This window comes from Aquarana catesbeiana, linkage group LG08 (assembly GCF_042186555.1).
Source record: "Aquarana catesbeiana isolate 2022-GZ linkage group LG08, ASM4218655v1, whole genome shotgun sequence".
NCBI lineage: Eukaryota > Metazoa > Chordata > Amphibia > Anura > Ranidae > Aquarana > Aquarana catesbeiana.
The window spans coordinates 297,566,754-297,592,771 of record NC_133331.1 but is presented as its reverse complement, the minus strand read 5'-3'; the positions used below and the strand labels follow the sequence as shown (position 1 = coordinate 297,592,771).

The following is a 26,018-nucleotide window of genomic DNA, read 5'->3' as shown; positions in this document are numbered from 1 at the left end:
TGATCACATGGAACAAACATGGCCAATCACAGCCCATCTGTACCATGTGATTAGATGTGACCAATCACCTTGTCCCCATGTTGATGAAACAAAGGGCTTATTTTCCATATCCCTGGCCAGTGCATGTGGGGTTCTGAGGGCAGATGTTTTCTTGGAACCTGGAAGCCCCCTTTATTTATAATGAGGCCCTCAGATACTGCCCCTGAAGGCAAAAGTGAGTTTCGTATTATCAGTAATGTTCAGTCGAAATGTCTACACTATATTACCATGAAAAGTATTGGGACGCTTGCCTTTACACGCACATGACCTTTAATGGCATCCCAGTCTTAGTCCGTAGGGTTCAATATTGAGTTGGCCCCACCCTTTACAGCTATAACAGCTTCAACTCTTCTGGGAAGGCCGTCCACAAGGTTTAGGAGTGTGTCTATGGGGATGTTTGACCATTCTTCCAGAAGCGCATTTGTGAGGTCAAGCACTGATGTTGGACGAGAAGGCCTGGCTCACAGTCTCCGCTCTAGTTCCTTCCAAACGAAGTTTGGTTGGGAGTAAAGGGAGGAGGTTTATAAGTTGAGATAAAACTATTACCCGGTGATAATATGTCTGTGTAAAATTTTAAATACACATTTTGTACTTGAGAACGTAATAAAGAACATTTAATGGAAAAAAAAGAGACTGCAGACATAGTACAGGAGATGATCAGAGACTGCAGACATAGTACAGGAGATGATCAGAGACTGCAGACATAATGCAGGAGATGATCAGAGACTGCAGACATAATACAGGAGATGATCAGAGACTGCAGACATAGTACAGGAGATGATCAGAGACTGCAGACATAATACAGGAGATGATCAGAGACTGCAGACATAGTACAGGAGATGATCAGAGACTGCAGTCATGATACAGGAGATGATCAGAGACTGCAGACATAATACAGGAGATGATTGATCAGAGACTGCAGACATAGTACAGGAGATGATCAGAGACTGCAGACATAATACAGGAGATGATCAGAGACTGCAGACATAGTACAGGAGATGATCAGAGACTGCAGTCATGATACAGGAGATGATCAGAGACTGCGGACATAATACAGGAGATGATCAGAGACTGCAGACATAATACAGGAGATGATCAGAGACTGCAGACATAGTACAGGAGATGATCAGAGACTGCAGACATAATACAGGAGATGGTCAGAGACTGCAGACAGAATACAGGAGATGATCAGAGACTGCAGACATAATACAGGAGATGATCAGAGACTGCAGACATAGTACAGGAGATGATCAGAGACTGCGGACATAGTACAGGAGATGATCAGAGACTGCGGACATAATACAGGAGATGGTCAGAGACTGCGGACATAATACAGGAGATGATCAGAGACTGCAGACATAATACAGGAGATGGTCAGAGACTGCGGACATAGTACAGGAGATGATCAGAGACTGCGGACATAATACAGGAGATGATCAGGGACTGCAGACATAGTACAGGAGATGATCAGAGACTGCAGACATAGTACAGGAGATGATCAGAGACTGCAGACATAGTACAGGAGATGGTCAGAGACTGCAGACATAATACAGGAGATGGTCAGAGACTGCAGACATAGTACAGGAGATGATCAGAGACTGCAGACATAGTACAGGAGATGATCAGAGACTGCAGACATAATACAGGAGATGATCAGAGACTGCAGACATAGTACAGGAGATGATCAGACACTGCAGACATAATACAGCAGATGATCAGAGACTGCGGACATAATACAGGAGATGATCAAAGACTGCAGACATAGTACAGGAGATGATCAGAGACTGCGGACATAATACAGGAGATGATCAGAGACTGCAGACATAGTACAGGAGATGATCAGAGACTGCAGACATAATACAGCAGATGATCAGAGACTGCGGACATAATACAGGAGATGATCAGAGACTGCGGACATGGTACAGGAGATGATCAGACACTGCAGACATAATACAGCAGATGATCAGAGACTGCGGACATAATACAGGAGATGATCAGAGACTGCGGACATGGTACAGGAGATGATCAGAGATTGCACTCCGGGTGATCACACTGATTAGACCTCCTGAAGGTTCTACAGCCGGCATTCCATGTGATTGGTGGACATTGTTTCTGATGATCTTCACTTGTGGAGCTCTTTGTGTACACCCTCCAGGATTTGTTTTCAGTCAAATGTGGTGGGCTGGGGAGATGGGCAGGTTACAGTGCCGTGCTGATTGGCTAAGAAGGCGGAGCAACTGCTGCTGCATTGGTGCAGGGTATTGGACTCATCAGTAATCCCGCCCAGCTACTCAGATGAGGAGCGCTATTGGTTGGTGCACTGTGCATACAGAATACATTATTATTACGGACATTTTTTACCCTTAACAGATTTTAATAAACTGTCCATAAATTTACACATGGTGGGCAACCCCGCCCCCTTGGTGGGAGTGGAGATGACCCCATCTATAAGGATATACAGTACATACACACACAGCACAAGGCCGTGTTCACACTACGAGACGTTTCTCGGGGCTGCAGTTCTTCTAAGCTCCACAAGATGGTGATCTCACTTCTACCCCAGACAGGAAGTCTCTATGGCAGACAGGAAATGATGTCAGGTACAGACAGGAAGTTCCGGGTGAGAGGTGAGTCGGGACGAAGTAAAGAGAAGACATTGCTGGAAGTGGCAGTAGAGAAGGTAATAAGATCTTATTTTCTATTTACACCCAGTAACCCCCCGTCATGTCCGTCCTCTTCCTCCATAGTCACTGTGATGTCTTTTATCTCCAGCAGATGATGATACACACATATATAGTGTGGAAACCTAGATTAACCCCTTCAGAGTCAGAACATTCCCTACATTTTGGAGATGTGTGTGTTTCCCACCAATCACCTTCTCACCTCATCAGTCTATACTAATGGATTATATCGCTTTTAGTAGTGGGGGTGGGATGGGGAGATTGGAACATGTATGTCTTTATTTTATGAGATTCAAATAAGAAGAGAGAGGGAAAATGTCATTTGTAGTACATGTCATAAAAATGCATTTTCCCATAATGATCCGAATCTCAGATATTCATCCTAAAATGTGATCAGTAAAGTCTCCGGAGTACACGGAGATCACAGGAATATGATGTGTCCTGACAAAGCCCAAAGACAAAGATCATCTTTCAGTTTAGGAGAGGAGGGATGCACCCGGGAGAAATGATTCTCTGTACAGAAACCTCACACAGCACCCCCCACAGCTCCTCCTCCCAATGTCCCTCCAATCAGAGTCAGAGAATCCTATGACATCACACTGAGCTCACAGCGCCTCCTCCTAATATCTCTCTATCCGACTCTTTTTCCTGATGCTCTCAGGATATGGGCCGACCCCTGGCCTCCTCACTTTTAAAGTAGGGCTGTTGGACCTGCATTGTATGTAATATCAGAAACCTCAGTATGAAGTTTGGTTTAAATAAAGAGAAACCTGATCAGTGAGGTGAGGAGGATTCTGGGAATGTCATTTGATTTTACTATTTGTGTTCAAATCTAGAGTTTTCCTCCTGTGAAGTCTGGAGATCATATGACCATCACATTGCCTCCACCTCCCTCCCTGATAGAATAGAGAAATAAAAAGAAGATTCTAGAAGTCACCAGAGAGATCATCGAGCTGCTGACAGGAGAGATGAGCGGTGCTGGGAAGGACGTCATGATGGACAATCAGCCGCCCCTCACATCACCGGGTAAGAGGAGACTTTATTGTAAAGGAGAGAGCAGTACGGAGGGTCCACCTAGATCCCCCATCATCTGATAAACACATAGAAACAATGTATTCAGTCAGTGTGTGTGTTTCCTACAGATGGATCCAGTAATGGGAACCCACCAGAGAGATGTCCCCGTCCTCTGTATTCCCGGAATTCCACACAGGAAGATCACACCATCCCTCACCATCATCAGGTTGATGATTGTCAATTATTGGTAGTTATGATTTATCTACAAGCATGTTTGTTACAATGAATGTTTTTATTATATATTCAGAGTGGAAACCTCGAGGACTATAATATTGTTGTTAAAGAAGAGTATAAAGCGGAGGATGAGGAGTATGGATTGATGGAGGAGCTTTCAGAAGGACACAAGGACATGATGGGGCCACCTAATACCAGGAACCCACCAGAGAGATGTCCCCGTCCTCTGTATTCCCGGGATTCCACACAGGAAGGTCACACCATCCCTCACCATCATCAGGTAGATGAGGAACAATCACTGATAGTGTCATTAGGATCTGTACATTATCCGTATTGTTACAATTGATGTCATTTTTAATATATATTCAGAGGGGAAACCTGAGAGATCCTAAAGTTGATGTTAAAGAAGAGATAAAAGAGGAGAATGATGAGGATAGGGTGATGAAGGAGTCAGAGTTTCTTGAAGGACAGAAAGATCTGTACCAGGATACCATGGTGGAGTCACCCAGCTACAGCAACCCACCAGAGAGATGTCCCCGTCCTCTGTATTCGCGGGATTCCACACTGGAAGGTCACACCATCCCTCACCATTACAAGGTTGGTAGTACGGAGCCTCTCGAACATGGACTCATGGGGGTGATGTGTGGATTTTGTATGTAAAGTTATATTTTACAGATGATATTTTCTCTCATTTTCTTGGTTTAGAGTGGAGATCCAATCGATATAGAATTTGAGGTTAAAGCAGAAGAAGAGACGTATGTGAGGGATGATCAGCAGTCTATGAAGGAGGATGGAATAACGGGGACATTTACAGAGGAGGACACTCCTACAGAGATCAGCACAGGTGGGTCATTAACACTAAATACATTCCTCCACCCATACTGCTCACTGATTGGTGAAGAGTAGGGCGGGGACTGGGTGATATAAGTAGTGTTGGGCGAACAGTTCAGCCCGAGCATGAATTCGGGCTGATTAATGGCTGTTAGCACGTTCAACGAACACCCGAATTGTCGGGGCGTTCGACCGATTGTTTGGCCCGCCGAGCGCCCCACAATGCATTGCATGCCACACAGTGCATTGGAAGCCCTGATTGGCTGAAGCAATGAATGATTTGCCCAATTAGAGCACAGAACACTGTCAGAGCCATGATTGGAGAAAGTAATGATGACTGTGCCAAATCATTGCTCAAAGACCCACCCCCTCTATAAAAGTTTACTTTCCCAGAGTGGCCTTTTGCAGTGTGATATCAGCGCGGAGAGAGAAAGAACAGGGCTCTGTTCAATGCTACTAGACATTGTGCTATAGTGAGTGTCAGTGTAGTGTGAATATAGTGAAAGTGTAGTGTGACTGTTCATTTTTACCTTACTGTCAGTTTAGTGTTTCAGGGCACGTTTACACCTTTACTGCAGTATATTGATGTGTGTTACTGCACATTTACTGCAGTATATTGAGGTGTGTTTGTGCATGTTTACTGCAGTATATTGAGGTGCGTTAGTGCACGTTTACAGCAGTATATTAAACTGTGTTAGCGCACGTTTACTGCAGTACATTGAAGTGTGTTAGTGCACGTTTACTGCAGTATATTGAGGTGCGTTAGTGCATGTTTACTGCAGTATATTGACGTGTGTTAGTGCACGTTTACTGCAGTATATTGAACTGTGTTAGTGCACGTTTACTGCAGTATATTAAGGTGCGTTAGTGCACTTTTACTGTAGTATATTGCCCTGTGTTAGTGCACGTTTACTGCAGTATATTGAGGTGCGTTAGTGCACGATTACTGCAGTATATTGAGGTGCATTTGTGCACGTTTACTGCAGTATATTGAGGTGCGTTAGTTCACCTTTACTGTAGTATATTTTCCTGTGTTAGTGCACGTTTACTGCAGTATATTAAGGTGCGTTAGTGCACCTTTACTGTAGTATATTGCCCTGTGTTAGTGCACATTTACTGCAGTATATTGAGGTGCGTTAGTGCACGATTACTGCAGTATATTGAGGTGTGTTTGTGCATGTTTACTGCAGTATATTGAGGTGCGTTAGTGCACGTTTACAGCAGTATATTAAACTGTGTTAGCGCACGTTTACTGCAGTACATTGAAGTGTGTTAGTGCACGTTTACTGCAGTATATTGAGGTGTGTCTGTGCATGTTTACTGCAGTATATTGAGGTGCGTTAGTGCACGTTTACAGCAGTATATTAAACTGTTAGCGCACGTTTACTGCAGTACATTGAAGTGTGTTAGTGCACGTTTACTGCAGTATATTGAGGTGCGTTAGTGCATGTTTACTGCAGTATATTGACGTGCGTTAGTGCACGTTTACTGCAGTATATTGAGCTGTGTTAGTGCACGTTTACTGCAGTATATTAAGGTGCGTTAGTGCACTTTTACTGTAGTATATTGCCCTGTGTTAGTGCACGTTTACTGCAGTATATTGAGGTGCGTTAATGCACGATTACTGCAGTATATTGAGGTGCATTTGTGCACGTTTACTGCAGTATATTGAGGTGCGTTAGTTCACCTTTACTGTAGTATATTTTCCTGTGTTAGTGCACGTTTACTGCAGTATATTGAGGTGCGTTAGTGCATGTTTACTGCAGTATATTGAGGTGCGTTAGTGCACGTTTACTGTAGTATATTGCCCTGTGTTAGTGCAGGTTTACTGCAGTATATTGACGTGCGTTAGTGCACATTTACTGCAGTATATTGAGGTGCGTTAGTGCACGTTTACTGCAGTATATTGAGGTACGTTTACTGCAGTATATTGAACTGTGTTAGTGCACGTTTACTGCATTATATTGAGGTGCGTTAGTGCACATTTACTGCAGCATATTGAGGTGTGTTAGTGCACGTTACTGCAGTATATTGAGGTGTGTTAGTGCACGTTTACTGCAGTATATTGAGGTGCGTTAGTGCACGTTTACAGCAGTATATTAAACTGTTAGCGCACGTTTACTGCAGTATATTGAGGTGTGTTAGTGCACGTTTACTGCAGTATATTGAAATGTGTTTGTGCACGTTTACTGCAGTATATTGAGGTGCGTTAGTACACGTTTACTGCAGTATATTGAGGTGCGTTAGTGCACGTTTACGGCAGTATATTAAACTGTGTTAGTGTACGTTTACTGCAATATATTGAAGTGTGTTAGTGCATGTTTACTGCAGTATATTGAGGTGCGTTAGTGCACGTTTACTGCAGTATATTGAGGTGCGTTAGTGCACGTTTACTGCAGTATATTGAACTGTGTTAGCGCACGTTTACTGCAGTATATTGAGGTGCGTTAGTGCATCTTTACTGCAGTATATTGAGGTGCGTTAGTCCACCTTTACTGTAGTATATTGCCCTGTGTTAGTGCATGTTTACTGCAGTATATTGACGCGCGTTAGTGCACATTTACTGCAGTATATTGAGGTGCGTTAGTGCACGTTTACTGCAGTATATTGAGGTACGTTTACTGCAGTATATTGAACTGTGTTAGTGCACGTTTACTGCATTATATTGAGGTGCGTTAGTGCACGTTTACTGCAGCATATTAAGGTGTGTTAGTGCACGTTTACTGCAGTATATTGAGGTGTGTTAGTGCACGTTTACTGCAGTATGTTGAGGTGTGTTTGTGTACGTTTACTGCAGTATATTGAGGTGCGTTAGTCCACCTTTACTGTAGTATATTGCCCTGTGTTAGTGCACGTTTACTGCAGTATATTGAGGTGTGTTAGTGCATGTTTACTGCAGTATATTAAAGTGCTTCAGTGCACGTTTACTGTATTATATTGCCCTATGTTAGTGCACGTTTACTGCAGTATATTGAGGTGCTTTAGTGCACGTTTACTGCAGTATATTGAGTTATGTTTGTGTACCTTTACTGCAGTATATTGAGGTGCGTTAGTGCACGTTTACTGCAGTATATTCAACTCTGTTAGTGCACTTTTACTGCAGTATATTGAGGTGCGTTAGTGCACCTTTACTGCAGTATATTAATGTGCGTTAGTGCACGTTTACTGCAGGATATTGAGGTGTGTTTGTGCACGTTTACTGCAGTATATTGAGGTGCGTTAGTGCACATTTACTTCAGTATATTGAAGTGTGTTAGTGCATGTTTACAGCAGTATATTAAACTGTTAGTGCAAGTTTACTGCAGTATATTGAAGTGTGTTAGTGCATGTTTACTGCAGTACATTAAGGTGCGTTAGTGCACGTTTACTGCAGTATATTGAGGTGCGTTAGTGCACGTTTACTGCAGGATATTGAGGTGTGTTAGTGCATGTTTACAGCAGAATATTGAGGTGTGTTTGTGCACGTTTACTGCAGTATATTGATGTGCGTTAGTGCACGTTTACTGCAGTATATTGAACTGTGTTAGTGTACGTTTACTGCAGTATATTGAGGTGTGTTAGTTCACGTTTAATGCAGTATATTGAGGTGTGTTGGTGCACGTTTACTGCAGTATGTTGAGGTGTGTTTGTGTACGTTTACTGCAGTATATTGAGGTGCGTTAGTCCACCTTTACTGTAGTATATTGCCCTGTGTTAGTGCACGTTTACTGCAGTATATTGAGGTGTGTTAGTGCATGTTTACTGCAGTATATTAAAGTGCTTCAGTGCACGTTTACTGTAGTATATTGCCCTATGTTAGTGCACGTTTACTGCAGTATATTGAGGTGCTTTAGTGCACGTTTACTGCAGTATATTGAGTTATGTTTGTGTACCTTTACTGCAGTATATTGAGGTGCGTTAGTGCACGTTTACTGCAGTATATTCAACTCTGTTAGTGCACTTTTACTGCAGTATATTGAGGTGCGTTAGTGCACCTTTACTGCAGTATATTAATGTGCGTTAGTGCACGTTTACTGCAGGATATTGAGGTGTGTTAGTGCATGTTTACAGCAGAATATTGAGGTGTGTTTGTGCACGTTTACTGCAGTATATTGAGGTGCGTTAGTGCACGTTTACTTCAGTATATTGAAGTGTGTTAGTGCATGTTTACAGCAGTATATTAAACTGTTAGTGCAAGTTTACTGCAGTATATTGAAGTGTGTTAGTGCATGTTTACTGCAGTACATTAAGGTGCGTTAGTGCACGTTTACTGCAGTATATTGAGGTGCGTTAGTGCACGTTTACTGCAGGATATTGAGGTGTGTTAGTGCATGTTTACAGCAGAATATTGAGGTGTGTTTGTGCACGTTTACTGCAGTATATTGAGGTGCGTTAGTGCACGTTTACTGCAGTATATTGAACTGTGTTAGTGTACGTTTACTGCAGTATATTGAGGTGTGTTAGTTCACGTTTAATGCAGTATATTGAGGTGTGTTAGTTCACGTTTACTGTAGTATATTGAACTGTGTTAGTGTACGTGTACTGCAGTATATTATAGTGTATCAATGAGTGTGTCTGTGTAGTGAGTACTCAAGTTAAAGTGCCCCAAACACCACTTTCCATTTATTAAAGTGCAACCAAGTACACATTTCCCCATTTCTATTACATTTCGGAAATAACCCCCCCATCATGTCTGGGAGGACAACAAGGAGAGGCGGAGGTTCCCATGGCACTGTGAGGGGGCCAGCAGAGTATGTGTCCACAGGCAAAGGTGGACGTGGTCCGTCCTCAGGCCGGGCATAATTTCCTCTGTTTAGTGAGTTTGCCCCCGCTATCCAGCCACAGCATGCAGAGGAGGTGGTGGACTGGCTTACAAAACCATCCTCATCCTCTTCATCCTCCGTCACCCAAGCAGACACTAGTGTGAAGTCCCCTGCAGCTGCCAGAGTGGCTTTTTCTGCCTCCTTGTCCACAGATCCTCCTGCCATAGCACCAGCATCGGGCATGGAAGAGTCAGCTGAATTATTTGAACACAGCACCAGCCACTTGCTCCTTGACGATGCACAGCCATTACTTGATTCAGATGTTGGTTCTGAAGTTGAGGAAGGCAGGAACATGAGCCTACCGAGAGGAGAGAACACTGATACACAAATTGGCAGTCATGTTACTCCAGCCACAGCGTATTGCCAAGTTGTCTCCAGTGGTAATGAGGATGGAGGAGATGATGATGATGAGGTCACTGACGTGACTTGGGTGCCGGATAGAGCAGAGGGTGAGGCACAACCCCAACAAGGGAGCCATCATGGAAGAGTATAGAGCAGCCACTCTACTCCATCACATTGTGGAGCTTTTATCTCCCAGCCCACTTCCCTCAGCTCAGCTGTCTGGCCCTTTTTTAGCACATGTGCAGCCAAACGCACTGTTGCAAAATTATCAAACTTTGCCTCAAGTATGGCAAAAACACCGGCCATTTGGGTACCACATGCTTAACAAGGCATTTAACCTCCCCCACTTAGCCCGTTGGCAAGAGCACCTGAAAGCCACACAAAAGGGGAACAATTCTGCTCCTCACCTTTCAGGTCTACCCCTGCTATAGCTCATGACCTCTCAGCAGCCTCCACTGACAGCGATGATGGTATAGCGCAGGGTGTCCCAGGTCCTTGCAGCACACCACCAGCTGTAAACTATAGCAGTGAAAAAAAATAGTCACTGCCACCCACACGCCCAGTGTCTAAATTCAAGCTTGTCAAAGCTGCTGGCTTTACAACTTCTGCCTTTCCGTCTGGTGGATTCTGCCCACTTCTATGAATTTGCAGAATGTGCTGTACCACAATGGCAGGTTCCCAGTCGCTATTTCTTTTCACGTAAGGCAATTCCAGCTCTGTACCATCACGTGGAAGGCAATCTTGTGGAATCATTGGGCAAGGCAGTCAGCCACAAGGTCCACATTACTGCTGACACGTGGTCCAGCAAGCATGGTCAGGGATGCTATATTTCATTCATGGCACACTGGGTAACTCGGCTTGCAACTCAGAAGGATGGAGGACAGGGCTCAGTGCTGCAGCTTGTTGTGCCGCCACGTCTCCATACAGCAAGTGGTGATGATGTGAGATTTGTTAGCTCCACCCCCCCTCCTCTGCTGAATTGTCCTATTAACCACAAGTACCCCCTAAGCATTCAAGGGTCTATCCAATGAGTCAGGCTAAAAGATGCCATGCGGTGCTTCAGCTGGTGTTTCTAGGGGACAGGAGCCACACCACAGCACAGCTTCTTTCAGCTCTGCAGGGACAGGCCCAGAGGTGGTTCACTCCACGCCAGCTTGAGCCAGGAATGGTGGTGTGCGATAATGGCACTAATTTCCTGTCCGCCCTTAGACTGAGAAAGTTGACACATATGCCATGCCTGGCACATGTCCTCAATTTGGTGGCGCAGCGTTTCTTAAGCAGGTACACAGGGTTGGAAGATCTGCTAAAGCAGGCCAGAAGAGTCTGTAGCCATTTCAGGCAGTCATACACAGCCAGTACTCAGTCTGCTAAAATTCAGCGGGAATTCCACCTGCCCGTAAAACGCCTGATTTGTGACATGCCTACCAGGTGGAACTCAACTTTGGCAATGCTGCAGCGCGGCACATGCAGTAGAAGGCCGTCAATGAATACCTGTGTGAGTATGGCACAACAACAGGCTCAGTCCGGCTCAGCTTTTTTCCCCACGCCAATGGCTGCTCATAAAGGATGCATGCACTGTACTGTCACCATTTCAGGAGGCCACACGGATGGTGAGTCATGACAATAGATGCATCAGTGACACAATCCCTGTTGTGTTCCTGCTGGAGCAGACTCTGCATGGCATTATGAAGAGGGCACTCAAGGCAGATCAATGGGAGGAAGAGGAGGACTTCCTTTCCTCTCAAGACCCGCTTTATACAGACACCATTTTTGCAATGCCACAGAACACACAAGAGGAGAGGGAGGAGGAGGATTCTGGCAGTTTTGGAGGCATTGAAGCAGAGGAAGACATACCTCAAACCTTAGATGGTTTTCTGTCCCCAGAACCCTTAGGAGTAGTATGTGGCTGGGAGGAGGCAGTTCCAGTTACCTTGAGGGGGGAATTGTAAGATCCTCAGAGACAAAGCTGCCTGATGTGGGCGGAGTCCTGGTTTAGGGGAACCAATCTGCTCATGTCTAGTAATAATCTTTGTATTTCTATTTTAGTAGATGGACGGGAGATGAGGAAAACCTCAGAGGATTGTCTCACTTTGTCTCCAGACTGTAAAGTAGAAGATGAGGACATCACACAGTATAGTCCAGGAGAAAACCCGACTACCTCAAATGTCCATCCGACACCACACAGTGTAGATGGAACATCGTATTCCTCTTATCCTGAGGAACCTCAGACTGTGCGGGACGGTGCCGGACCATCGTATTCCTCTTATCCTGAGGAACCTCAGACTGTGAGGGACGGTGCCGGACCATCGTATTCCTCTTATCCTGAGGAACCTCAGACTGTGAGGGACGGCGCCGGACCATCATATTCCTCTTATCCTGAAGAACCTCAGACTGTGAGGGGCGGTGCCGTCCCTCCAACAGATAAGAGGTTTCCCTGTCCTGAGTGCGGGAAGTGTTTCAATTTGAAATGCAATCTTAAAGTACATAAAAGAACTCACACAGGCGAGAAGCCGTATTACTGTCCTCAGTGCGGGAAATGTTTTTCACAGAAGTCTTATCTCTCCATACATCAGAGATCGCACACAGGAGAGAAGCAGTTTTCCTGTACTGAGTGCGGGAAACGTTTTTTACTAAAATCACAACTTGTTGCACATCATAGATTGCACACAGGTGAGAAGCCATATACCTGTCCTGAGTGCGGGAAATGTTTTTCATTTATGTCCAGCCTTCACAGACATAAGAGATTGCACACTGGGGAAAAGCCGTACTCGTGTTCTGAGTGCGGGAAATGTTTTTCAGAGAAGGCCAGTCTTTACAAACATCAGAAATTGCACACGGGAGAGAAGTCCTATTCCTGTCCTGAGTGCAGGAAATGTTTTTCAGATTTGTCCAGTCTTTATAAACATCAGAAATTGCACACGGGAGAAAAGCCACATTCATGTCCTGAGTGCGGAAAATGTTTTTCACAGAAATCCAATCTTGACAGACATCAGAGATCTCACACAGGGGAGAAGCCATTTTCCTGTCCTGAGTGTGGGAAATTTTTTTCACTGAAGTCCCACCTTGACAGACACCAGAGATCTCACACGGGGGAAAAGCCACTTTCCTGTCCTGAGTGCGGGAAATGTTTTTCACAGAAGTCCCATCTTGACAGGCATCAGAGATCTCACACAGGGGAGAAGCCATTTTCCTGTCCTGAGTGTGGGAAATTTTTTTCAAGGAAGTCCAATCTTTACGCACATCAGAGATTGCACTCAAAGAAGAAGCCACTTTCCTGTCCTGAGTGAGGGAATTGTTCCTCAGTGAAGTCCTGTCTTCCTGTACATCAGGGGTCCCACACAACCCTCGAGTTTGTAATAGTGAGTGCGGGAAATGTCTTGTATATGAATGTTGCTGGACATGTGTGGAAGAAGCACACCCTGATATACACCTCAGATATACTCCATGGCTGATCTTCATCATGGAAGAAACAGTTGATAAGGAGATCAGAGATCACCAAAGACATGGATGAAGTGTTGTACCGTGTTGGCCATTGATAGCAGGAGAAAAATAAAAATGGAGTCATTACCTCTCATTGGCTGAGTACATTTTGTGGTGTAAAATCTTGAAAGAGGTCTGTTTTCTCAAGTCGTCTTCCAGGACAAAACACGTTAACCCCACCACTTAAAATGTGGTCCTCTAGGCCTTTTTGAAATAAAAATGGAGTCATTACCTCTCATTGGCTGAGTACATTTTGTGGTGGAAGTTTTCACAAACACTTACAGGTCTGGTTCTAAAAACTTTGTAGAATGAATGTGTAAAGGAAATGTGTAAGTTCTGTATAAAATTGTATTTTATTTTGTATGTATTGCACACGGCAGAGGCGTAGATAAGGGGGGGGTCATGGGTGTTCCAATCCCCCCCCAGAGCATCCTGGCAAAAGGCCCAGATAGTGTCCCTACTGTTTAGCCTCAGCATCGGCACAGTAGAAGCAATCAGAGTTTCGGAGTGCAGCAGCCAGCCCCCCTTCTATTGTGCCCCATCCCCTCAGTTTAATAAGGGGTCCCCCTGAAAAGCATGAAATGACTGCGAGGTCTCAGATGCCGGCAATTGACAGTGCACGGTTGAGGGAACTCCTAGACTTCTCCTCGAGGTATCATATGACACAGCTGAAGGGAGACTGGGGATGAAGAAGTTTTCCTACCTCTGTGCCGTGCTGAATCTGAGGTCTGGTAAGTGGGGAGGTATCAATTTTCTGTTTTGGGAAGGAGGAAGTGAGAATTCTAGCCTGGGGAGTTTCTTTTGGTCGGGGGTTAAGGAAAGGGGGGGTGGGTTTGCTTTTCGACAAGGGGGGGAGTTAATGGCAGAGATTTGCTTCTGGGAGGGAGTTTGATTGGATGAAGGGAGATTTTCTTGATAATTAGGAATCTTTGCTGGGGGAGAAGGTGTTGACTGAGGGAGATATTTTTGCTTTGGTGGGTCGGTTTGGAGACAGGGGGGGAGTTTAATTTTTGGGGAGATATTTCAGGGAGGGAGATATTTTTCAGTGGGAATCTTTGTTTTGGGAGGGAGGGTTCTTAGGAGGGAGAGGGTTTTTTTCCCTTTTAAAAGAGATGTTTTTTTTTTTTTAATTATACTTACCTAGGTGGATGGAGCATCGATCCAATGTTGTATCTGTCCTCAGCTGCTTCTAAAGGCCCATACACACGATCGGACTTTTTGAAAACAAACATGCAAATTACCTGTTTTAAGGCAACATCCGACCGTGTGTACGCTCCATCGGACAAATGTTGGCTGTGGAAACAGACAAACTTGGCGGGAACAAAAGTCCTAGTTCGGCTAGTCCGATCATGTGTACACACAAATCCATCGGCCTTTAGTCCAAAGTACAAACACGCATGCTCAGAACCAATGCAAAAGATCAGACAACAATACAGAAGTTGACCAAAGGGTGGCGGTAAAGAGCTGAAAAACCACGTGATTTGGTAAAAGTTGGCTGAAAAAGTCCTGCCGTGTGTATGCATACCATGTTCACGGCCAACGCCCTTTGAACAGAAATCCTCGGAAAAGTTTGTTTGAAGTCCGATCGTGTGTACGAGGCTTACGACTAACAATGGAGCGATCAAAGACCGCTGATTACTCAGTTCTCAGCCTTCAGTGAGCAAAGAGTGGTGACTGTCCATCCCTGGCTCTGCCGTCCCCCATGCTCACTGGAATGCCAGGCTGCGGAGGGAGCAGGAGCGGCTGGCTCAGGGTCTCTGCGGCTCATTGAGAGGCTGAGCGAGCTGCTGGTCCAGGCATCTGGGTGAATCCTGACTTTAAAGTTAGGATCTTTCCACAGCCTGGACCCGCTGAGCGATGTCAGCTGACAGCGGGCTATAGCTGGCTGTCGGCTAAAAATAGGGTCACAGAAGTACAACGAAGCGGTATGCCGTCCTTTTAGAGTGCATGCACCGGTGACATCATCGGCTGCTTTCCATGTGAATATCTCCTAAACACCACAAGTTTATATTCACTGTACCTACAGGTAAGTGTTATTATAGGCTTACTTGTAGGTACAAGTTCAAAAGCTGGGTTTACTACATTATGACTGAATAAAAGCCAACCATATTGACCAGGTGCAAAGGGTGCCATCCTGTGGTAGGCAGTGCACAATATTTTTTATTTTTTCATCTCTTAAAACATTTCATAAAATTTCTTAGGACACATTTTTTTAAGGTTTAAATAAATCACTGAATTTACTACCCACCACAGTATGTTGCCCCTTGCAGCTGCTCAACTTGCACAGTAAGGTTATCTAAAATCCAGTGTTGGGTCTCATTCATACATGGCAAGTGGGCAACTACATGGCAAATGAGGTTCAATGTAGAAAAATGTAAAATAATGCATTTGGGTGGCAAAAATCTGAATGCAATCTATACACTGGGGGGAGAACCTCTGGGGGGAATCTCGGATGGAAAAGGACCTGGGGGTCCTAGTAGATAATAGGCTCAGCAATGACATGCAATGCCAAGCTGCTGCTAACAAAGCAAACAGAATATTGGCATGCATTAAAAGGGGGATCAACTCCAGAGATAAAACGATAATTCTCCCGCTCTACAAGACTCTGGTCCGGCCACACCTGGAGTATGCTGTCCAGTTCTGGGCACCAGTCCTCAGGAAGGATGTACTGGAAATGGAGCGAGTACAAAGAAGGGCAACAAAGCTAATAAAGGGTCTGGAGGATCTTAGTTATGAGGAAAGTTTGCGAGCTCTGAACTTATTCTCTCTGGAGAAGAGACGCTTGAGAGGGGATATGATTTCAATTTACAAATACTGTACTGGTGACCCCACAATAGGGAGAAAACTTTTTCGCAGAAGAGAGTTTAACAAGACTCGTGGCCACTCATTAAAATTAGAAGAAAAGAGGTTTAACCTTAAACTACGTAGAGGGTTCTTTACTGTAAGAGCGGCAAGAATGTGGAATTCCCTTCCACAGGCGGTGGTCTCAGTGGGGAGCATCGATAGTTTCAAAAAGCTATTAGATAAGCACCTAAATGACCGCAACATACAGGGATATACAATGTAATACTGACATATAATCACACACATAGGTTGGACTTGTGTCTTTTTTCAACCTCACCTACTATGTAACATCCTACATGACCATGGTGCAGCAAGTATACTGCAAATACCTTCACCTGGGATCTCAGATGTTCCAATCTCTGCTCAGCCTGTACACCTGAGTGATGGGCTGAAAAGAGCCAAGGCTGTCCGCTGCTGTAAACATGTATCCACCTGTATTGGCACATCCAGTGGTGGCCTTCAGGTAGAGATACATTTTTGCCCTTGGATAAAACCTCTCTGTGTCCAGGGTCAGAAATGTGTCCCTAACAGCAAGTGAGAACTGTGACCCACAGTTTGTTAGTGTGTTGCTCAATCGATGTGGGGAGTAATGTAGATGATACTGAATGTCCTGCAGGACTGCCGGTGAGGGATGGAGCTCATCTCAGCTCCTGTAGTCACTGAAGGGAAGAGAGGAAAAAAAATCCCTGGTGCCGCACATCCACCGAGTCCTATGTGAATACAATAAGGGGAAGGGAGGAGAGATTTAGGGACTTTTAGGAATCCATGTCCTGGTAAGGTCATGTATTTCCATCCCTAGGGACTTTGAATGATATTGTGATCTGGTAAGGTCACAGATATCCATCCCATGTATATTTGGAGAGGAGGATATGTTGGCAGGGCAGGTGGGACTTTAAATGAAGCATCAGACAGCAAAAAAGTACTTAGATGAATAAGGGGAATTTTATTATTAAAAGACTAGCTATGAAAGCATAAAAAATGTTGATTACAATGGTACAAGGATAACATACATATACTAGTTAGACTGCTAATGACAGTCCATGTACACGTAAAGTAATACCAACGGTAAACATTCAACAGCATACTGTTTCTCCTTCTCCACCAACCTGGCTCACACACGCACATTTCTCTCCTTTCAGTTGCCCTTTGTTTGCCGTGCCTGCCCCTGGTATCGCCCCCTTTCCAGTCCGTGGGACTTTCCACCTCAGCTCCCGGTTGGGAGCTACTTCCGGAGTGCCTGTGTGGCCTCACCACCACCTTGGCGATGTCTCAAGCCTTAACAAGTAAGCCTTGGTTATGGGGAATGACATCCTACCCCCAACCTTGTCTTTCTTCATACTCATCAATTTTTTCCCCTTACTGTTATTACTTTTCCAGATACTACACGTGCTTGTTCCTGACGAGTGGCACATTAGCCACGAAACGCGTAGAGCTACCGGTTGCCGTGTTCTTATTCATTTATCAAGATTTTTCAAGATATTATGCATGTCTACCCCTTCAGGTTACATGAGGCCATAGGTCCTGCGGATTCAACATTTGTATCATTTCATACACCCCTTTTTTTTCTTTCAAGATGAACTGAGGAATTTTATGTATTTATAATATGTGAGATTATTATTAATTTGAGTATGCTGTTGAATGTTTACCGTTGGTATTACTTTACGTGTACATGGACTGTCATTAGCAGTCTAACTAGTATATGTATGTTATCCTTGTACCATTGTAATCAACATTTTTTATGCTTTCATATCTAGTCTTTTAATAATAAAATTCCCCTTATTCATCTAAGTACTTTTTTGCTGTCTGATGCTTCATTTAAAGTCCCACCTGCCCTGCCAACATATCCTCCTCTCCAAATATACATGGGATGGATATCTGTGACCTTACCAGATCACAATATCATTCAAAGTCCCTAGGGATGGAAATACATGACCTTACCAGGACATGGATTCCTAAAAGTCCCTAAATCTCTCCTCCCTTCCCCTTATTGTATTCATATAGGGATGGAAGCATACGGACTAGCTCCACTATTTTAACTACTATAAATCCTCTGCCCCTTATCACCTATGTAAGCCTCCCCTGCTTTATCTCTGTTTTTTTGGTTTTATTGCTTTATTTGTTTTTTATCCTATGATCCCATTGTCTACCATTTTCCATTATGCCCATTGTTGGACTTCCGGCATCGCCAGTGGTGGATGCACTTTGGGCTGCACTGCCTCTGGTCCATCTCCTATCCTGGGAGCTGCGACGCACCTTCCGGGCATCCTCTCCTCCCCCCACCTCCTGATCATGGGGGAGGTTGGATGCTCCGTTACTGTGCGTCGATGTCACGCACATCGCGCTGTGCGCATGACGTCATGTTGACGCCGTGCGCACTAGCTGTGATCACTACATCTGTGTACAACGGGAGAGCCATCTGTGTGTCGGTGCCGGATATCCGGCTTCCGGTGCACGGGGCTCCTCCCCTCGATACACGGCGTGACATTGGTGGATTTCCCCGCGGCTGGCCTATTTAGGGACGGTCTGTAGATGGTCTCGGCACTTAGGGCTCTGTTCACCCCGACCCTCACACGATTTGGATATCTGCAAATTCTCTTGGTCCCCTTCTAACAGGGCTCCTCATCCACACAAGGTAATTCGGCACATACATCAGTACTTGCAGTGCTCAATCACTTTCAACCTTGACACCCTAGTTTCCTCACTGGTCATCCATCATATTGTCCCCCACTCTTATCTCACCCTAGCACTCCCCCCATCTTCTCACCGGTCCACCCCCCTCCTTTTTATTCCCTTCCTCCCCCTCTTCCCTCTCCCCCCCCCCCCGTTTTTTCCCTTCCCTCACCCCTTCCCCCCTCTTTCCTACCTACCTTCCATCTTTATCTTCTCCTTCCTTCCTCCCTCTGTTTCTCCCTTCCCATTGGTTTCTCCTTCTCCACCAACCTGGCTCACACACGCACATTTCTCTCCTTTCAGTTGCCCTTTGTTTGCCGTGCCTGCCCCTGGTATCGCCCCCTTTCCAGTCCGTGGGACTTTCCACCTCAGCTCCCGGTTGGGAGCTACTTCCGGAGTGCCTGTGTGGCCTCACCACCACCTTGGCGATGTCTCAAGCCTTAACAAGTAAGCCTTGGTTATGGGGAATGACATCCTACCCCCAACCTTGTCTTTCTTCATACTCATCAATTTTTTCCCCTTACCGTTATTACTTTTCCAGATACTACACGTGCTTGCTCCTGACGAGTGGCACATTAGCCACGAAACGCGTAGAGCTACCGGTTGCCGTGTTCTTATTCATTTATCAAGATTTTTCAAGATATTATGCATGTCTACCCCTTCAGGTTACATGAGGCCATAGGTCCTGCGGATTCAACATTTGTATCATTTCATACACCCCTTTTTTTTCTTTCAAGATGAACTGAGGAATTTTATGTATTTATAATATGTGAGATTATTATTAATTTGAGTATGCTGTTGAATGTTTACCGTTGGTATTACTTTACGTGTACATGGACTGTCATTAGCAGTCTAACTAGTATATGTATGTTATCCTTGTACCATTGTAATCAACATTTTTTATGCTTTCATATCTAGTCTTTTAATAATAAAATTCCCCTTATTCATCTAAGTACTTTTTTGCTGTCTGATGCTTCATTTAAAGTCCCACCTGCCCTGCCAACATATCCTCCTCACCGAGTCCTATGGTAATGTAGTAGCAATGGGAGAGACCTCAGCCCGGGTTCCTACCAGACCACACCCCAACGTGTTTTGCTTTGTCCCCCGGAGCTTAAACATGGGGACCCCTGGATGTGCACATACATGTTACCAGCAGTGGCTCTTTTCAGCCCATCACCAAGGTGAACAGACAAAAATTGGAACATCTGGGATCCAGGCTGTAGGTATTCATGGTATATTTGCCCTTCCATGGCCATTTAGAACATATGAATGAGATCTAAAGCCTGGTTCACACAGTGAGGTTTTTTTTTTCGTTCAACCCATCGGGCTGAACGGAAAAAAAAAACGAGGGAGCTTAGGAGGAGCTCGCTGTACTAATGAGTACACTACCGCACCACAACTGCGTCCATTGCGTTCTATTCAGTTGAATGGGGATCATTTTTGCTGCACTGCATTGCAAAGCCTCCTGGCCCCACTCCGCTGTCACATGTTTTTACCATACCTCCCCCAACATAAAAGTGTAAATGATGCCTTTGAGTTTGAAAGACCTGAACCCCCCCCCAGGAAAAAAAAATATCTATGGCCCTGGCACACGGCACTAATAATGTTTTCATTACATGTTGGCATTCTTTCCAGTCCTGATTAGAATTAGCCTGCCTATGTTACGCCCCTTGTTACCATAAAAGTACAATTGTAATATTAATGTGATAGCTACGTAATCATGTGTATAAAAACCTTCAATTGTGTCATAATAAAACAGAACAGTTATTTGGGAAGATGCGGAGTGTATCTTTTGTGTCTGTTCCCTACTGCAGTAGTTATTTATCTGGAACCGCTAATCAATATGAGGATAGGAGTTGCCTATCAATAAAATTGCAGAACAAATGTGATGCGCATTCCCCCAGCCGTGATCAGTATTGGTCATATTTTATTTCAGTGATTTCCTATGATCATTGGCTCCATCTAGTGGCAATAATGTGGCACTGCAGTATTATTAACACATTATTGCCCCATAATTGAGATGAATGTCATAGGAAATTGCTGTGTTAATGAAAATACGGCCAGAATTTGGCACAACTGGGTGAATGCTTGTCACATTAAAGGACATAAGATAATTAAACCAGCAATATTATACCAACCATTAATGTAATACAGAGAAAACTGCATTTGGCTATTATATGGCACTAAATATCATAGGCATTAGCTCCATCTAGTGGCCAAATGCAATATTCTCCATTTTAAATCAGAGGAAAAACATTCAAAGAGCATAGCAAAGGGTCTAATAACATTTATTTGTTACCCCAATTCACAGAGACGAATAGCATGCGCGCTTTCATTGGACCCTGACAATTTTGTATGAATAGACCCCTAAATGTCAAGCGATGTTTATATAAAGATGGGAAGTATGTAGCAGATAAATGAATAGATCTCCCAGCAATGTTATTACCAGGCTGCAGCTAGGGGGAGCTCTAATGTTTAGCGTGCGACCACAGGAAAATGGTTCCATCTCACTCACATTAACTTTTTCTCTGTCAGAGCTGTTTTTGAATTTTTTTTATTTATTTTTTGCACACATGTTAAATACACATTTTAGGCCTGAAAATTAGTTAAACTCCCCAAATATATATTTTCTGTAAGCAAAAGCCCTGGAGAATAAAATGGTGGTAGTTCCGATGTTTTGTGTCTGATGATGGCAGCCCAACAGTTCATCAAGCATTAATGTAAACAAAAAGTACATTAAAGGCAGTGGAATGAGATTGGACACTGGCAGGTTTTTGAGGACACTCCCCCCTCTGGGGTGCCTCCCCCTATAACCACACCTCCCAGCTTTTGAACTTGAGAAGGAGGGGCGCCTGAGGGAGGTGTTGTGGCGTGGCAAATAGTGGGTGTGGCCAAACTGGTAACAGTGGGAGGGGTTTAAGGGACATGATTAAACAAAACCCGGGCTTCCTTTACCTATAAAATAGGCTTTGATTGCTCTGCCAAGCAAGAGTCTCACAGACACATAGAGACCCCGGCATAAAATTTTTGTAAAAAAAAAAAAAAAGCTTCCATTACAAATGGTTTTGCACATTGAAAATAGACTGAGAGCCAATAGTTTGTCTGAGCCGACCTTAAATGTAGCGCTACCCCCCGTGAGGGCCGCTTGCTGAATCTGTACCCCATTGGTTGCCCTGATCTTACCAGCCCTCTGACACCCTGGGTTCAGACATTGTTAGCGATACCCAAAAGAGTTGAAGACACATACACAATTTAAGCGAGAAAGTTGAGTCTTGTTTACTGGAAGGTTATAAACATTAATTCCCAGTGATCCCAGATTCCTCCCAATCCAGCGCTGGAGGGTGATGGCCACAAACCACATGAGGCATACCTCAGAAAAGTCATAAAATTGTCTATGCCATGGTTTGTGATAAAAAGATTTATTGTAAAGTCAAAGGATTCCAAGAATGGAAAGGGTTAAAATATGGCTGACAGATAATCGATGTTAAACATCGGGCTTGATTTTGAACCTCAATCTCACCCAAACCTCGGCAGGCTGACTCAGGCATGTCAAGGCCGGTGCTGGGGGCGACCAAAAGGTGTGTAGGTGCCAGATGTCGCATGGGCATCCACACAATGGAAGGGATGACAGACCACTGGTTGAACCTGTAAGGGTCAGTGATGTGAAGAGGCCCCCAATGGACCGGACATAAGACTCCAAACCGCTGGACGGTTCAGCTGGTGTAGTCGGGTGGTGCGCTGGATGTGATGACACCAACACAGAGGGATGTCGAACCGACTCACCACAGCAAGGCTTGGGATGGAAAGCAGATGTGGTGGTAGAGCATATCGGGTTGAGGCATGGATTCTGTGAAGCCCAGTCAAGTTCCTCCACCCCAAACTCGCTCATCCATGTCTTTAAGGACCTACACTTTGCAGCTATAACAGCTTTAACTCTTCTGGGAAGGCTGTCCACAAGATTTAGGAGTGTGTCTATGGGAATGTTTGACCATTCTTCCAGAAGCGGATTTGTGAGGTCAGGCTCTGATCTTGGACGAGAAGGCCTGGCTCACAGTCTCCGCTCTAATTCCTCCAAAAGGTTTTGAAGTAGAACAAACAACAAAAGATTCCTCTTAATCCAACCTGAGCATATCGGGCTGAGGTCAGGACTCTGTGCAAGCCAGTCAAGTTCCTCCACCCCAAACTCGCTCATCCATGTCTTTATAGACCTTGCTTTGTGCACTGATCCAAATCATTTTGGGTTGTCCCCGTGCATCAGAGGGGGGCGGGGTTACCTTCTTTTCCTGCGGCCTGCCAGGTTGCGTGTTCGGATAAGGGTCTGGTATGGATTTTTGGGGGGACCCCCATGCTATTTTTTAAAAGATTTTGGCGCGGGGTTCCCCTTAAATCAGGTCTGCTATGGATTTTAAGGCGGCCCCCACGTCATTTTGGCGCGGGGCTCCCCTTAATATCCATACCAGACCCAAAGGGCCTGGTATGGAATTTGGGGGGACCCCCGCGCAGTTTTTTTTTTTAATTTTGATTCAGGGTTCCCCTTATATTCATACCAAACCCAAAGGGCATGGTAATTGACTGTGGGGGAATCCCATGCTGTTTTTTTCAATGTCTTTTATGTGTATTGCCTGGACCGACAATTCATTATAGCCGTGAGTACTTTTAAATGGCTTTTTTTTCCTTTAGAAATGTCATTTTGTGCAGGGACTGTTGTAAATGGCAGCCATTTTCAGTGTGATTTTGGCGTGGAGAGAGATAGAACAGGGCTCTGTTCAGTGCTATCAGTTAGTTAGTGTGCTATACTGTGCTATTTTGCTTCAATTGTCAGTGTAGAATATTAGTTTAGTGTCAGTCTAGGGATAGTGTGAGTGTAGTGAGGAGGACTGTCATTCAGCTTTGCATAGTGTGCAGCTAGAGTAGGGACAGCTCAGATAGTTTCACTGTAGTGTAGTGAGACCGTGTTAGTAATCTTTACAATAGTGTATAGCTAGAGTAGGGACAGTTCAGGTAGCGTCAGTATAGTGATGGTTGAACACCATCTATTTGATTGCATTACTGCCAGTTTAACGCCATTTACTTCTGTGTGGGTTACTGCCAGCTTAACACCATTTACTTCTGTGTGTGTTACTGCCAGTTTAACGCCATTTACTTCTGTGTGCATTACTGCTAGTTTAACGCCATATCGTTTTGTGCGCGTTACTGCAAGTTTAACACCATACCGTTTTGTTGTGCGTTACTGCCAGTTTAACGCCATTTACTTCTGTGTGCGTTACGGCTCGCGGCTGTAATGTATTGTCGGATCCTGGCAATATACATAAAAATCATTGAAAAAAACGTCGTGAGCGCCCCCCCGAGTCCATTACCAGGCCCTTCAGGTCTGGTATGGATTTTAAGGGGAACCCCACACCAAAATTTTAAAAGAAATTGCGTGGGGGTCCTCCCAAAATCCATACCAGGCCCTTACCCGAGCACACAACCTGGCAGGCCGCAGGAAAAGGGGGGGCGAGGGAGTGCCCCCTCCTGAACCGTACCAGGCCACATGCCCTCAACATGGGGAGAGTACTTTGGGGTCCCCCCAAAGCATCTTGTCCCCATGTTGATGGGGACAAGGGCCTCATCCCCACAACCCTTGCTCGGTGGTTGTGGGGGTCTGCAGGCAAAAAAAATGACAGGAGACAGTTTTAGACAATTCCTTTAATAAAAAAAAATAGTGTCCCGCGATGTCCATCCATCTTCAATCACGACTTCCGACGGTCCAGAGAAAAAAAAAACGGAAAAACTTGAAACTTGATGGGAGGCATCCCGCCAACTGCAGCCTTTTTGGCGATTACAGCTCTTATATATCCAAGGGCGGGGCCACCCGGTGACGTAAAGGGGTGACCCCGCCCCCTTTGATGTCACATGACCTCAGCTATATAACAGCTATCATCGCGAAAAGACGCCTTCCATGGAGTTTTTTACATCACTGGACACTTTTTTTTATTAAAGGAATTGTACAAAACTGTCTCCTGTCATTTTTACTTTTTTTGGTAAATGTGTAGGGGTACAATGTACCCGATACCCATTCACATAGTGGGGGCTGGGATCTGGGCGCCCCTTTGTTAGGGGGCTTCCAGATTTTGATAAGCCCCCCGCCCGCAGACCCCCACAACCACCGGACAAGGGTTGTGGGGAAGAGGACCCCAAAGCACCCTCCTTATGTTGAGGGCATGTGGCCTGATACGGTTCCTGCGGCCTCCCAGGCTGCGTGTTTGGATAAGGGTCCACTATGGATTTTGGGGGGGGACCCACACGCCATTTTTTTTAAAATTTTGGTGCTGGGTTCCCATAAAAAACCATACCAGACCTGAAGGGCCTGGTAAGGCTTTTGGGGGGACCCCCACGCCATTTTTTTGGCGCGGGCTTCCCGTTAATATATCTATATTGCCGGGATCCGACAATACATCTAAGCCGCAAGCAGTTTTAAATGACATTTTTTCCTTTAGAAATGTCATTTTGCCTTCGGTACTGTTATGAACATGGGAAAGATGCGCTACTTTATAGGCAGACTAAGGCGACCCCCCCAGGCACGATATTTAAGGAATATTTAGTTTTTATTGTTGCACTTTAAGCATTATTAAAATTACTGCTCCTGAAAAAGTGGACGTTTTTAAAACTTTTTTTTGCATTGATACATGTCCCCTGGGGCAGGACCCGGGTCCCCAAACACTTTTTATAACAATAACTTGCATATAAGCCTTTAAAATTAGCACTTTTGATTTTTCACATTTGTGTCCCATAGACTTCAAACGGTACAAATTTTTTGCATGTTCTGGTGCGAACCGAACCGGGGAGGGGGGGGGAGTGTTTGGCTTGACCCTACAGTACATACACACAGGGCCGCTGATAGGGCAGTACAGGCAGCCCTGTTGTACCGGGCCCGGCCCCCAGCAACTTCACAGGGGGGCCCGGGCAACTTTACAAGTAATTTCTGTCCATTAAAAAATAGCGCTTTCTAAACTTCACCCCCGTCCCCCGCTACTACTTGCTTAGGGAAGGGGGTGTAATTACACTTTCCTGGGCCCCATCAGGTCATCAGATGGGCCCA

General features: G+C 44.9%; 1 protein-coding gene across 1 annotated transcript in view; it reads left to right on the top strand.

Moving 5' to 3' along the window:
- The window catches only part of LOC141104982 (uncharacterized), a 65,308-nt gene that overhangs the window by 22,237 nt on the left and 17,053 nt on the right, over window positions 1–26,018 (top strand). Inside the window, 2 exon segments of the mRNA XM_073594791.1 lie at window positions 453–467; window positions 12,678–13,193. Of these exon segments, the coding sequence (XP_073450892.1) occupies window positions 453–467; window positions 12,678–13,193 (531 nt within the window).